Source organism: Babylonia areolata, chromosome 33 (genome assembly GCF_041734735.1).
Source record: "Babylonia areolata isolate BAREFJ2019XMU chromosome 33, ASM4173473v1, whole genome shotgun sequence".
NCBI classification, from domain to species: domain Eukaryota; kingdom Metazoa; phylum Mollusca; class Gastropoda; order Neogastropoda; family Buccinidae; genus Babylonia; species Babylonia areolata.
In genome coordinates, this window is record NC_134908.1 from 16,682,730 (window position 1) to 16,697,530 (window position 14,801).

Below are 14,801 nucleotides of genomic sequence, written 5' to 3' on the forward strand. Positions count from 1 at the left end.
TCACTTTCTTGACAGATATAGTTGACAGATACAAGGACAAAAGTCCAGAATGCCTCATCAAATCCTGATAAAAAAAAACAAAAAAACCTATGATTCACACAATACCATGGTTTCAATTTCTGCACAGCTGTAGCGTTATAAAATCCAGCATAGTATCTTCAATTCCTTTTTTTTTTTAAATTATGCAGTGGAATAAAATTTTTGCCATCATCCATCTTCCTTGTGCACAGACAGATAACTTCCGCACAATAAAATATGATGCAGCTTCTTCAAATCTGTACATACTGGGCCTCAGCTTTGTAGAATAATGTGTCATTTTATCAATATTCATGGATGATAGAATAACATAAGGGCTTATGCATGATAAAATATGATGCAGCTTCTTCAAATCTATACATACTGGGCCTCAGCTTTGTAGAATAATGCGTCATTTTATCAATATTCATGGATGATAGAATAATATAAGAGCTTATGCATGATAAAATATGATGCAGCTTCTTCAAATCTATACATACTGGGCTTCAGCTTTGTAAAATTATGTGCCATTTTATCAATATTCACGGATGATTAAAAAAAAATATGAGCTTATGCACAATAAAATATGAATTCATTAATCCCCCTCCTCCCCCACCTGTTAATCTTATGCCTATAAATACGGTTCATGCTTCCATGAAAAACAAAACAGCAAAAATCAGTTACACCACAGACAAGTACAAAAGAAGTAAGCTGTTGCACTTAAAATTCACACTGCACTGATTTCATTTCACAGAAGGCTCAGCAGTCAAGGAAAACTCCAGTGAGGCAGAGTGGCAGTGTTTTAAATCGCTGGTGTTATCGGAGTTGGTTTGTCTGCAGGTTTTCCTCTCAGACTCTCCGGACTTTTTTCATTTGATATGATTTTGTATTCACCACACTGACAGTGACTATAACCACTATATATATATATATATATATCTACAAATACACTCATACATATATTATATACACAATACATATGTACAAGCAGAGTAATTTAGTAATGATTATCATGTACGTCATTAAATAACAATGAAAATTTTTTTTTTTTTTTAAATCACCATTCCAATCAGAAATATTTGAAAAACGTAAAAATACGCTGTAAGCATTCTGACAAAAAAAAAAACAAGGGGGACAATTCTGGTTCCGAGTCAAAACCAAGTTCAGAGGAAAAGGCACAGAGAAGAACAGGATCAACTGTGTCAGTCGGTGAATTCCTGAACGAAAGACGACTTGAGACGGTTTCTGACTCGTGTGAGCAAACAAAGTGAATCTGTACAATGTGTACAGTGTTGGTTATGATGGTGTGTTTGCATGTGTGTTGGTGATGATGTGTGTGTGTGTGTGTGTGCATGCATGCATACTTTTGTGTGCGTGTGTGTGCGCACGTGCGTGTGTGTTTGTGTGTGTGTGGGTGGCAGGTGTGTGCATGCATTGGTTAGGAATGTGTGTGTAGGTGTGGTTGTGTGTATCCATGGTTATCTTAAACATTGCAGAAAATGCCGTAGGAACCAAACTTGGCACGATAGATGGTGTGAATAAGACCACTGAACTCATCCACTTTCAAATGACATGGTACACAGAGGTGAGAGGTCGTCAAAGGTGAAGGTTGTTATTTGTCAAAATCAAGAACGGTTGGTGGGGACTTGATCTTATATCAAATCTTATTCAAACTTGGTACTGTGACTGGTTATGATGAATACACGATGAATTGAATATAAAGTGCCTAAAGGTCAAGGTCACACAATGGCATGTGGCAGGAAAACTTTCTCTGTACAAAAGAGTCAGTTTTGTTAAACAATGTACATCAAGTTTGTGAGAAAAAAAAAGAAAGAAAAAAAGATTGGTCATGGACAGAACAAAACCTGCGTAAAAAGTCCAGGTTAAAGGTCAAGGTCACAAAATGGCACTGTATGAAAAATGTGACAGAACTTGGGTTTTCCATCCAGTTTTTTGTCTAAAACAAGGTACAAGTGGTTTTGGCTTTTAAGACAGAACATCACTGCTGCTTTGTGAATTACAAGCTTGTAAATTTCCAGAGGTCAAACGTAAAAGTCACATTAACTCTCTCCATATGAACGGCGAAAGAGATGACGTTAACAGCGTTTCACCCCAATTACCATCATCAAAATATTGCAAGCGGAAGGCTCTTATACTGAAGACGTGAACGTTGACAAAGAATACCACAATTCTTAGACGGAAGCTAAAGGTTGGGTCATTCAGACACCGACTGGACATCCAAGGGGTCTGTGTAGAGGAGAAGAGAGGACTGGCCGTACTCAGTGAGTTAATGTGTGTCTTTCAGCCAAATGATCAACCTCGCGGCGTAATGTTTGTTTGTTCTCACGATTCCTCGGCTGAATCAAGAGGGGTATCAGTGACCATCACACGTAAGTCATGAAGGCCTGGCCTCTCTTCCGAGTTCTCTTCTTTTGAAGCCACCTTCAACTTTTTTTAACTGCATGCCTTCCACTGTCCTGATGGGTGCAATGGCTGAGTCAGTGAGTGGTTCCAGTGCTGGACATTCAATCTGAGGGTCCCAGGTTTGATTCTCGGTAACGATGCCTGGTGGGTGGAGATTTTTCCCACCTCTCAGGCCAACATAAGCGCAGACCTAGCTTGTGCCTGAACTGCATGTTAAAGGTCCTGTTATCTGTGTCAGTGTTCGGTGGGTTATGGAAACAAGAACACACCCAGCATGCACATCCTGAAAACAGAGTATGGCTAGCTAAATGGTGTGGTAAACAAACAAAACTGCGATACATGTAAAATGTTGCATGTCTGTTGTTCGTTCTTTAGTTTAACGTCTTTTCACTGTAAGTGATATTAGACGAGGGAAGGAAAAAAATCGAGTGGGAGGAGGGGAGGGGGGGGAATTACTGTGTACGCATACGAGTAAGTGAAAGTGTGTGTGTGTGAAAATTATTGATTTAAGTTTTGTTTTTTGGGAAGCCTTCAGCCTCCCATTTTGTTGATGTTTTTTTTTTTGTGAAGCCTCCAACCCCCTGTTTTTTTTCTAGACTGTTTTTTGTGAAGCCTTTTAAACTCCTTTTTTCCACACTTTGTTGTTTTTTTTTAACGCATGTTTATATGTTCAACAATAAATGTTTTTGTAAGTATCTGATCCATCCTACCTTCTCACCCTTTCTTTCAGATCGTTTCTTTTCTGTTCACGCACAATTCTTTGTGTAAGCGTGACTGAAACCTGATTAAATGACACCGGAATCGAACGATGAGTGCCAAACGGCAGCTGTCAGTCGGCTCTACCCAGGTAGGCAGCCTGTTGTGCAAATGATTTCCAAGTTTGTAAAGCGCTTTAAGCTTGGTCTCCGACCGAGGATATGCACTATAATAAGAGTTCATATCATATGTCATGGCTTTTTTCCTTCGTCATCACACTCACCCCAAAATGTTCGCTTGTCTCTGTGGTGGATATGTCGCTAGATAAACAAGTTCAGATGGTAGCTTTGAATATTTGTCGATAAAATTGTCACCACTATCTTTATAACTATTGTTGTTCATAAAAAGAAATTATCAAAAAAATAATCAAGTGCATGGTTGGATAGAAAAAAAAATAGGTGTAACTCTGATGATTTGTTGATATGGTTATTATCAATGTATTGTTCATGTAAAACTGAATTAAGACCCCCCCCCCCCCCCCCTCCATCCCACCCCCCAAAAAAAGAAAAAAGTTTCACAATACTTCACAAAATAACAATAACAAATAAAATGGGAGGCTGAAGGCTTCACAAAAAACAATCTGAAAAAAACAACAACATGAGTTTGGATGCTTTCAAAAAACAATCTGAAAAAAAAAACAGGGGTTGGAGGCTTTACAAAACAATCTGGGAAAAACCAGGGGTTAGAGGCTTTACAAAAAAAAAAAAAACAATATGGGAAAAAACAGGGGTTGGAGGCTTTACAAAAAACAATCTGAGAAAAAATAGGGATTAGAGGCTTTACAAAAAACAATCTGAAAAAAAACAGGGGTTGGAGGCTTTACAAAAAACAATCTGAGAAAAAATAGGGATTAGAGGCTTTACAAAAAAACAATAAGAAAAAACAGGGGGTTAGAGGTTTTACAAAAAAACAATCTGAAAAAAACAGGGGGTTGGAGGCTTTACAAAGACACAATCTGGGAAAAAACAGGGGTTGGAGGCTTTACAAAAACACAATCTGGGAAAAAAAACAGGGGTTAGAGGCTTTACAAAAAACAATCTGAAAAAAAACAGGGGGTTGGAGGCTTTAGAAAAAAAGGGGGGGGGGGAAACAGGGGTTGGAGGCTAAACAAATAACAATTTGGAAAAAAAAACAAAAAAAACCCCCCAAAACACTGAAGTTTGGACGCTTTACAATAAACAATATGGAAAAAAAATTGGAGTTTAGAGGCTTTACAAAAACACCAAGAGGAAAAAAAACACAGGAGATTAGAGGCTTCACAACCCCCCCCCCCCCCCTCCCCAAAAAAACACAAACCGTCCTATGCCTCTAGTCTAACAGTCTCAAAAGTCAGATGATAATAATCATTACAGCACTGGTCAGCAGGTTACCTGTTTACACTGCCATCATTGTTGCCATCATTACATCACTGACACTGGTTTTGGTGATCACACTGCCATTACTGGTATTATCATTACGGCACTAGCAGAAGGCTAAGTTTCCTCATTATATTGCCATTACTGTTATCATCATTAAGGCACTGGCACTAGGTTAAGTTTCCTCATTATTTTGCCATTACTGTTATAATCATTACGGCACTGGCACTAGGTTAAGTTTCCTCATTATTTTGCCATTACTGTTATAATCATTACGGCACTGGCAGCAGGTTTCCTGTTCACACTGCCATTATCTCTGCTATCATTGTGGCACTGGCAGTGGGTTTGGTTTCCTGATGACACTGCCATTATCGTTAGAATCATGAAAGCACTAGGTGTGCAGTATATTTCCTGTTTACACTGCCAACATCAAAGTAATGATTACGGCACTGGCAGCACGTTTCCGGTTTACACTGCCATTATCTCTGCAATCATTACGGCACTGACAGTGGCTTTGGTTTGCTGATGACACTGCCATTACTGTCATAATTATTAGATCACGGCACTGGCAGCACATATTCCTGATCACACTCCCCCCCACCCCTACTCCCACACCCCCCCTCTCCCCCTGTGGAATTCAGCGGAAAAATTTCCGGCCGCATCATTGTCACACTTCAGTCGACGTCTGAGCCTGCAGGCTTCTCCAGATGGACTGCGTAGGCGGCACATCACCTGCTGAACCTTCGTCGTCTTGCTGACCACCAGGGGGAGCCCCTTGCTGGGTGGAGGGGGCGGCACCAAGGGGCAGACTTTCTGGCGCTGGCGGTTGGGGGGAGGGAGAGGTGTTGAGCGACCCTCGATGCTGTGTCCGAGGTGGTGGTGGTGGTGGTGGTGGTGAATCATGCAACGGTTCTTGCTGTTCCTGTAACAGTGGTGGTGGTGATGGAGACGGTGACTGGTACGGTGGTGGTGGTGGTTGCTGCTCGTACGACGTCGAGCCCCATTCTGGTCGATGCTGGGGGAGGGGAGGTTCTTCCCCCTGTTGAGGTGCAGACTGCCGATACACAGACTCCGATGGTTTTCTTGGTGGTGCAGAGTTCCATGATCGACGATCCGGTTGTGAGCCACGTCCTTCAGACAGCTGCTGTGCTGCATAGGCTCCAGACCGCTCCTGCCTGTAGGAAGGGTCCGGGGAGCGATGCCGAGGTGGCGAGGAGGAGGAGGAGGGGGGTCGGTCTGTGGAATACCTGGTCAGCGGCTGCATCTCCAGCCCCGCTGACGACCGCGATGACGCTGATGACCAGTTGCTGTGGTGGTGTTGACCTGACACTGGCACCGACCGAACCCCGGTCTCCGGGTCACGACGTCCGTCATAGACAGCACCAGCAGACATGTCATCATCACCATCCCTGGACAAACTGTGATCCAGGTCGGCACGACTTCCTGCAGTGGAGGACAGACTCGGAAAACCCGGCTCCGGTGACAATAATCTGGGCTCTCTTCCAGCATCCGTAAGAAAGTTATCCCCTCCTCCTTGCGCAACCGTTAATGTCCCCGCACCCGCAGGAGGGTTGGTCTCGAGCATGCTTTCGGCGTAGGACGGGGGCGCGTCCCCGTGAAGAGGTGGAGGGACCGACACCGCCACAGCCGGGTATGCCGGGGGGAGGTCCTCGTTCGCATAGCTCCCGTTGGACAGGCCGGGGTAGGGCGGTGGCGCCATCTGGTTGACAATGACAGGGTTCATCACGTACACGGTGCTGCCCTCTCGCTCTCGGTGGTGGCGGTGGCGCATGGGGATGGTGCTGTGCGACTGGGAGGAGGAGTTCTGGGCGGACCGACGAAGCTTCCGCCGATAGATGCAGAAGAAAATGGTAAGTGCCATGACCAGGAAGACCAAGACTCCGATGACGGCCACCGCGATTGTGATGGTGTTGTTGTTAAAGCCTTTGCTGTTGTCTGCGGGAACAGGCAAAGAAAATTTACTGTAGGACAAGTAGCACAAAAAAAGAGAAAAAAAAAGTAAATAAAATAGAGAACAACTAAACTGACTATGAACAAGTCAAGAAAGTGGGGAAATTAAATCAATCACACGTACACACACACACACAGTGTCTTTGTTGTCTGTGTACACAGGTATAAAGAAAACTTACTGTTTGACAAGTAGCAAAAAAAAAAAAAAGTAAATAAAATAAAGAATAACAACAAAACTGAAAATGATGAAGTCAAGAAAGTGTGGAAATTAAATCACACACACACACACACACACACAAACACACACAGATGTAGACACACACGCATGCACACACACTCACACACATACAGATGTAGACACACACACACACATGCACATACACACACAGACGCAGACACACACACACACACACAATTTCCCGCTCCTCCTACCTCTAACCCATTAACTCCTCCAACCAACGCCCCACACGACCATTTTTACCCCGCTATGTAGGCAGCCATACTCCGTTTTCAGAGGTGTACATGGTGGGTATATTCTCGTTTCCGTAACCCACCGAACGCTGACATGGATGACAGGATCTATAACGTGCGTATTTATTCTTGTGCTTGCGTACACACACGAAGGGGGTTCAGGCACAAGCAGGTCTGCACATTATGTTGACACGAGAGATTGGAAAAATGTCCACCCTTTACCCACCAGACATTGTTACCGAGATTTGAACAAGGGACCGTCAGACTGAAAGTCCAACCTGAAAGTTTAACCTTCGGCAACTGCGCCCGTCAGAAACACGCATGATAATGTCAAGGGAGTACAGTCACTAGCAAGAACTCCCCCCAAACCACCACCATCCCCCCGAACCTCAGGCACACACAAAGGCACACAGTTATTCCCCCATATATTTTGTATTTGTATTTCTTTTTTATCACAACAGATTTCTCTGTGTGAAATTCAGGCTGCTCTCCCCATGGAGAACGCTTCGCTACACTACAGTTTTTTCTTTCTTTTTTTCCTGCATGCAGTTTTATTTGTTTTTCATATCAAAGTGGATTTTTCTACAGGCTCAGCAGCCAACATTTTCTCACCCTCCGCTAGACCTTGAGGGGTGGTCTGGACCCTAGTCATTCGGATGAGACAATAAACCAAGGCCCATGTGCAGCATGCATTTAGTGCACATAAAAGAACCCATGGCAACAAAAGGGTTGTTCCTGGCAAAATTCTGTAGAAAAATCCACTTTGATAGGAAAAACAAATAAAACTGCATGCAGGAAAAAATACAACAAAAAAAAAGGGTGGCGCTGTAGTGTGGCGACGCGTTCTCCATGGGGACAGCAGCCATAATTTCACACAGAGAAATCTGTTGTGACAAAAAGAGAAATACAAATACAAATACAAAAAAAATAAAATAAAAAAATAATCATGGACGAGGTATCAAAATATCAACAGATCTCCTACACAGGCTGTTTCAGTCAAATTCTCATCAGTTATTGACTCTACTCCAGGGTCTTTTCTATGATGTAATCTATAGTAATGTTTCGGGTTTGTTTGTTTTTTCTTCTAATTTTCGCTCTTCTCTCGACTTGGTGCGTTAGCAGATTCTTAGGTGGGCTCCATCCATCCATCCATCCATTCCATCCATCGATCTGTCTGTCTGTCTATGAAATAAAAAGATCTCAACAGGCCTAAACTTAAATTTTGAATTAAGTTCTGAAACTGGTGGGAGCTGTTCTGTGGATTGTTACTGATGACACATGCAAAAAATACTTCCTTTAATCAAACACACACACACACACACACACATGTACACAGGCACAGGCACACACACACACACTTGCTTCTACTCCTTATTCTCCTTCTCCCTTCTTTTTCTTCTTCTGCGTTCGTGGGCTGCAACTCCCACGTTCACTCGTATATACGCGAGTGGGCTTTTACGTGTATGACCGTTTTTAACCCGCCATGTAGGCAGCCATACTCTGCTTTCTGGGATGTGCATGCTGGGTATGTTCTTGTTTCCATAACCCACCGAACGCTGACATGGATTACAGGATCTTTAACATGTGTACTTGATCTTCTGCTTGCGTATACACACGAAGGGGGTTCAGGCACTGGCAGGTCTACACATATGTTGACCTGGGAGATCATAAAAATCTCCACCATTTACCCACCAGGTGCCGTCACCATGATTCAAACCCGGGACCTTCAGATTGAAAGTCCAACGCTTTAACCATTCGGCTATTGCGCCCGTCCTCCTTCTCCCTTGACTCAGTGAAGAGTCACTGGGGCGCTGCAGAGAAGAACTGTTCATCAGATTCCTCCAGGTCTGTCAGTCGCATGTCAAAGCACACGTTCGCACTCTCACACAAATAAACTTCCACGCTGGAAGTGTTGGCTTAGAAGTAAAGCGTCCGCCTAGGAAGCGAGAGAATCTGAGCACACTGTTTCCAATCACACCGGCACAGTCGCCAGTATTTTCTCCCCCTCCGCTAGACCTTGAGTGGCAGTCTGTACATGGGACCTCGGTTTATCGTCTCATCCGAATGACTAGCGTCCAGACCACCACTCAAGGTCTAGTGGAGGGGGAGAAAATACTGGCGGCTGAGCCGTGATTCGAACCAGCATGCAAAACACACAAATACCTGTATTATTTTATTATGTAGCACCATGTGAATAAAAACATAAACAAAACAAGAAATTACCTGGAGCTGGAGTGACCGGAGGCCGATAACTGACTGACTGGTATGACAGACGGAAGCCGTTGCAGAGTCTCGCCGAGTTCGACTCGAAGTTCAGAAACAGATAGAGCTCGGAGCTCCAGTAGGTTCCCGACTGACCGCTGACATGTTGGGCCATCAGTATGGATCCCATCCCATAACCTGTAGGGACATGGAACAAGGAACGGAACAGGTTTTGGGGATTGTTGGTTAAAACACAATTTTATTCTCAAAAGCAAGGTAAAGACATTGCGAAAACATCAAGCGGCAACCAGCTGAAACTTGGTGTGCTGTATGGAAAACTGCCCATGCACACAGTGAACACGCAACACAGTGGCAGTATTATAAATGACATGTGGAGTGATGGCCTAGAGGTAATGTGTCCACCTAGGAAGCCAGAGAATCTGAGCGTGCTGGTTCGAATCACGGCTCAGCCGCCGATATTTTCTCCCCCTCCACTAGACCTTGAGTGGTGGTCCGGACTCTAGTCATTCAGATGAGACGATAAACCGAGGTCCTGTGTAAAACATGCACTTAGCGCATGTAAAAGAACCCACGGCAACAAAAGGGATGTTTCTGGCAAAAATCTGTAGAAAAATCCACTTTGATAGTAAAAACAAATAAAACTGCACGCAGGAAAAAAAAAACAAAAAAAAAGGTGGCGCTCTCTGTGTTGCAACACGCTCTCCCTGGGGAGAGCAGCCCGAATTTCACATAGAGAAATCTGTTGTGATAAAAAGAAATTCAAATACAAATCAAATATGAATTAAATCTCGGACGCACTCTGAAAGGAAAAACAAAGAAGGTTTCAGGTTTGTGTTCCTTATATACACACCCACACAAAGACACACATACACATACTCACGTTCATACAGAGTTGCACATTAAAACTTATATCACACCAACACACATACATAAACACAAACACACATTTCACTCAAAAGTGATAGTGGTAAGTCACAAAAAAGATAACCTATCTGTTGTACAGAGATTACATTAGATGACAATCCATCATTCCATTTCTTTTCCGCAAGAAAGTGTATTCATTTTCCTTTCAAAGAAGAACTTTCTACAGAATTTTGCCAGGGACAACACTTTTGTTGCTGTGGGTTCTTTTCTGTGCACAAAGAACGGAGTGCTGGCCTGGTGGTAACGCGTTCGCTTGGGAAGCCTGAGAATCTGAGCGCACGGGCTCGAATCCCACAATCACCAGTATTTTCTCCCCCTCCACTAGACCTTGAGTGGTGGTCTGGAAGCTAGTCATTCGGATGGGATGATAAGCTGATGTCTAGTGTGCAGCATGCACTTAGCTCACGTTATAAAAATAAAAATTAAAAAAATTAAAAACCACGGCAACTTAAGGGTTGTCCCTGGCAAAATTCTGTAGAAAAATCCACTTCCATAGGAAAACAAATAAAACTTCAGGCAAACAACAACAAAAAACAAGAGAGGCAAGGCCTTCAAGACTCACTTGTGATAAATTAAGTCCCCTAGCATTAATTACAGAGTAATTTCCCTTTTTTACTATCTGCACCAAAACGTTTGCAAAATAAATAAAAATTCCATGCTTAGCAAAAGAAGTTCCTGTTTGAACAAAAAATGATAATAATGACTGCTCTTGTTGTTGTGTCAGAATAAGAGGTCAAAGTGTCAAGTTTAGAGAATACAAAAAATATAAATATAACAGTAAATGCAGTTTGCATATACTTAGGCTTCATTTAAAAAAAAATTTTTGTGCCCATCCCAGAGGTGCAATATTGTTTTAAACAAGATGACTGGAAAGAACTGAATTTTTCCTATTTTTATGCCAAATTTGGTGTCAACTGACAAAGTATTTACAGAGAAAATGTCAATGTTAAAGTTTACCACGGACACACAGACACACACACACAGAGACAACCGAACACCGGGTTAAAACACTGACTCACTTTGTTTACACAAGTGAGTCAAAAAAGGGGGTGGCGCTCTCAATGTAGTGAATTGCTCTCCTTGAGGACAGCAGCCCAAATTTCACACAGAGAAATCTATTGTGCGAAAAGAGTAAAACACAACACAACACAATACAATACAATACAATACATGCATGCTGCACACATCGACTTAGCTCTATCGTCTCATCTGCTCCAAGAGGAAAGAGTTCTGCTGATAATGACATGCAACAACAAACAACCCCAACTCGTACCAGCCGCCATGGTGAAGTGGTTTGCATCGCAGACTGACAGCTGGGAGGATGAGGGTTCGAATCCCAGCGGAGGTGGGTTTTTCGGCCCGTGGCCGGCTCCCACCCAGAGTTGAGTGTGCTGTGGGCTTAAATGGGGAGACTGGGACCACACAGTCGAGTGTCATCCACTTCAAGGATGCATCTTTGGGTGTGTTGCTCTAAGTACCTGACCAACACTGCAAGTGTCTGTATCTCTCGGGCCTGGTTAGCGCCAGGATATCATTATGACAGGATGCGTAGAATACAGCCTTGTCACGCAGTCCCAAACCAAAATGCAGCAACATTGTCATCATCATCATCATCCTCGTCCTCATCAATAAAAAAAAAAACAGACCCAAAGTCCATGGCCTTTCATGCCCTGCTCTCATGGTGACCTCACTTTCGATACCCCTCCACTTCTGTGTTTGGGTTGAGTCCTGTCAATGTCTTCAGTGTCGGCAGATTCATGGGGGGAGTACGTTGAATCAGAACAGGCACCACTGAACACCACCCAAGTGACTCAGCAGCAGTGCAGGGTCTCCTCTGGTGTGTGGCCTCCTGGCGACCTAACATCGATGGTTCCCTGCAGACTGCCGATGCTGGAACTGTGACGGACGAACCCGGGTGTGGCCGTGTATGGGGGAATCTAAATGAGTGGCATGGGAGTAATGCCACTGAAACGGTGCAGATGATGGGGCAGCAAAAAAAAACAAAAAAAAAAAAGTACTATTAGTGCCATGAAATGCGCGACTAGCACCATGAAATGCACCACTAGGGCCATGAAATGCACCACTACGGCCATGAAATGCACCACTAGCACTGTGAAATGCACCACTACGGCCATGAAATGCAACACAAGAACCATGAAATGCACAACTAGCACTGTGAAATGCACCACTACGGCCATGAAATGCAACACAAGAACCATAAAATGCACTACTAGCATGGTGAAATGCTACTGAACACAAGAACTATGAAATGTACTTCTAGCACCGTGAAATGCAACAAAAGAACCATGAAATGCACTACTAGCACCGTAATATGCACTAGGGCCATGAAATGCACTACTAGCAACATGAATTGCAACACAAAGGCAATGAAATGCACTACTTGTGCCATGAAATGCACCAATAGGACAATGAAATCCACTACTAGCACAATGAGATGCAACACTTGGGCCATGAAATGCATCACTGGGACCATGAAATCCACTACTAGCACAATGAAATGCATCACTAGGGCCATGAAACGCAACAAAAAAACAACCCCAACTTGCCACCCTCACTCCCTCCACAACTCACCATCGTATATGTTCACAGTATTCTGCTGACAGCTGTACGGTTCTGTTGTCCTGTCGACGTCCTCAAACTCAATACGCACAGTCTTGTTTTTGTCGGTAGACTCGAAGCGCCAGCGGCATGTGGTGAACCTGGAATTGTTTCAGGAAAAAAAAAAAATGTCCTTGGAATGCAATCCTAATCATCCCCCTTCACACTTATTTATTCATTCATTTATTTCTTTACTCCATGATATTCATCAGTTTCAGTCACTCAGAGAGGCGTCACTGCGTTCCGACAAATCCATATACGCTACACCACATCTGCTAGGCAGATGCCTGACACCAGCATAACCCCAATACGCTCAGGCCTGGAGTGCACGCTTACATATCTGCATACCTGTCATAGTGGATTTCTGCTACAGATTTTTTTTGCCAGAGGATAACATTCTCGTTGCCATGGGTTCTTTTCCAGTGTGTGCTGCATACAGGACTTCTGTTTACCGTCTCAAATGAACGACCAGACACTCAGTTTGATTTTCCAGTCAAACTTCGGGGAGAAAGGGCGAGAGAGGGATTCAAACCCAGACCCTCACAGACTCTCTGTATTGGTAGATGAGCGTCTTAACCATTCTGTCAATTTCCTCCTTAGAAAGCACACCTAACTGTCACCTTCACATTTATTTATTCGTTATCAATAATATTCATCAACAGAAACACAAACAGTCATATACCTGCATATAAATCTAGCAGAACCAAAAAAAAAAAAAAAAAAAAAAAAAAAAGTGGTAGATAAACTATGCACAAACACAGTCATATACCTGCATATATAAATCTAGTTGACAGTCCTGATTTTGACTACTGTTTCCATTTTTGGCTCATGTGTGTTAACAAACTGAGACTGTGAAACAACCCTGATTCTGTAGGTACACACACACACACACACACACACACACACACACACACATATACATACATACATGTGTGATCCCTTGATTATTCAGACACATAAATGTTTTTCAAATGCATATATTTGCATTGTGAGTACTGTGTATGCCCCCTAAAAACAGAGTATGGCTGCCTACAAGGTGAGGGGGTAAAAATCATCATACATGTAAAAGCACTCTCTTGCAGTATACGAGGAGAGGAGGAATTTTGTTTAATGTCCCATCACACGTATCGGTGATTGAAGACAATTTGTTTAGAGTATCATTAATGTATACATTTGAGTAATATCGTTTGCAAGAGGAGGGAGAGAGGGATGAATGGTGAGTTGGGGGAAGCCGGGTATATGGGGAGGTGAAATTTGAAACAAATCCCTGACAGGCGAAATAGCCGAGTGGTTAAACCGTTGGACTTTCAATCTGAGGCTCCCGGGTTTGAATCTTGGTAACAGCGCCTGGTGGGTAAAGGGTGGAGATTTTTCCAATCTCCCAGGTCAACATATGTGCAGACCTGCTTGTGCCTGAACCCCTTTCGTGTGTATACTCAAGCAGAAGATCAAATATGCATGTTAAAGATCCTGTAATCCATGTCAGTGTTCGATGGGTTATGGAAACAAGAACATACCCAGCATGCACACCCCCGAAAACGGAGTATGGCTGCCTATATGGTGGGGTAAAAATGGTCATACACGTTAAAGCCCACTCGTATTAATATTCGCCTAGTGGTGGTCTGGACGCTAGTCATTCAAATGAGACGATAAACCAAGGTCCTATGTGCAGCATGCACTTAGCAGACATAAAAGAACCCACAGCAACAAAAGGGTTTTACTGGCATAATTCTGTAGAAAAATCCACTTCAATAGGAAAAACAGATAAAACTGCATGCAGGAAAAAATTACCCCCCAAAAATGGGTGGCGCTCTCAGTGTAGCGACATGCTCTCCCTGGGGAGAGCAACCCGAATTTCACACTGAGAAATCTGTTGTGACAAAAAAGATAAATACAAAATTACAAAATACAAATACATACGGAGGGTAGCTGCCCGGGTAGCCAGGTGAAGAGACGTATCTCTTGCTGTCGAAGGCCATGAGATGACCCACCCCTCCGGAGCATGCTTGGCTACCTGTCACCATCGAATCAACAAACCAGACT

At 43.4% G+C, this 14,801-nt stretch overlaps 1 protein-coding gene across 1 annotated transcript in view; it reads right to left on the bottom strand.

Annotated features, from left to right (window-relative positions):
* Positions 1-4,498: 4,498 nt before the first annotated feature.
* Positions 4,499-14,801, bottom strand: part of LOC143277006 (cubilin-like) — a 68,450-nt gene continuing 58,147 nt past the window's right edge. The window contains exons 23-26 of the mRNA XM_076581716.1: positions 14,679-14,772; positions 12,732-12,859; positions 9,216-9,392; positions 4,499-6,506 (exon numbers count right to left, since the gene is read on the bottom strand). Coding sequence (XP_076437831.1) covers positions 5,218-6,506; positions 9,216-9,392; positions 12,732-12,859; positions 14,679-14,772 — 1,688 coding nt within the window. The 3' untranslated portion in view covers positions 4,499-5,217. The remainder of the gene's footprint in view (positions 6,507-9,215; positions 9,393-12,731; positions 12,860-14,678; positions 14,773-14,801) is intronic.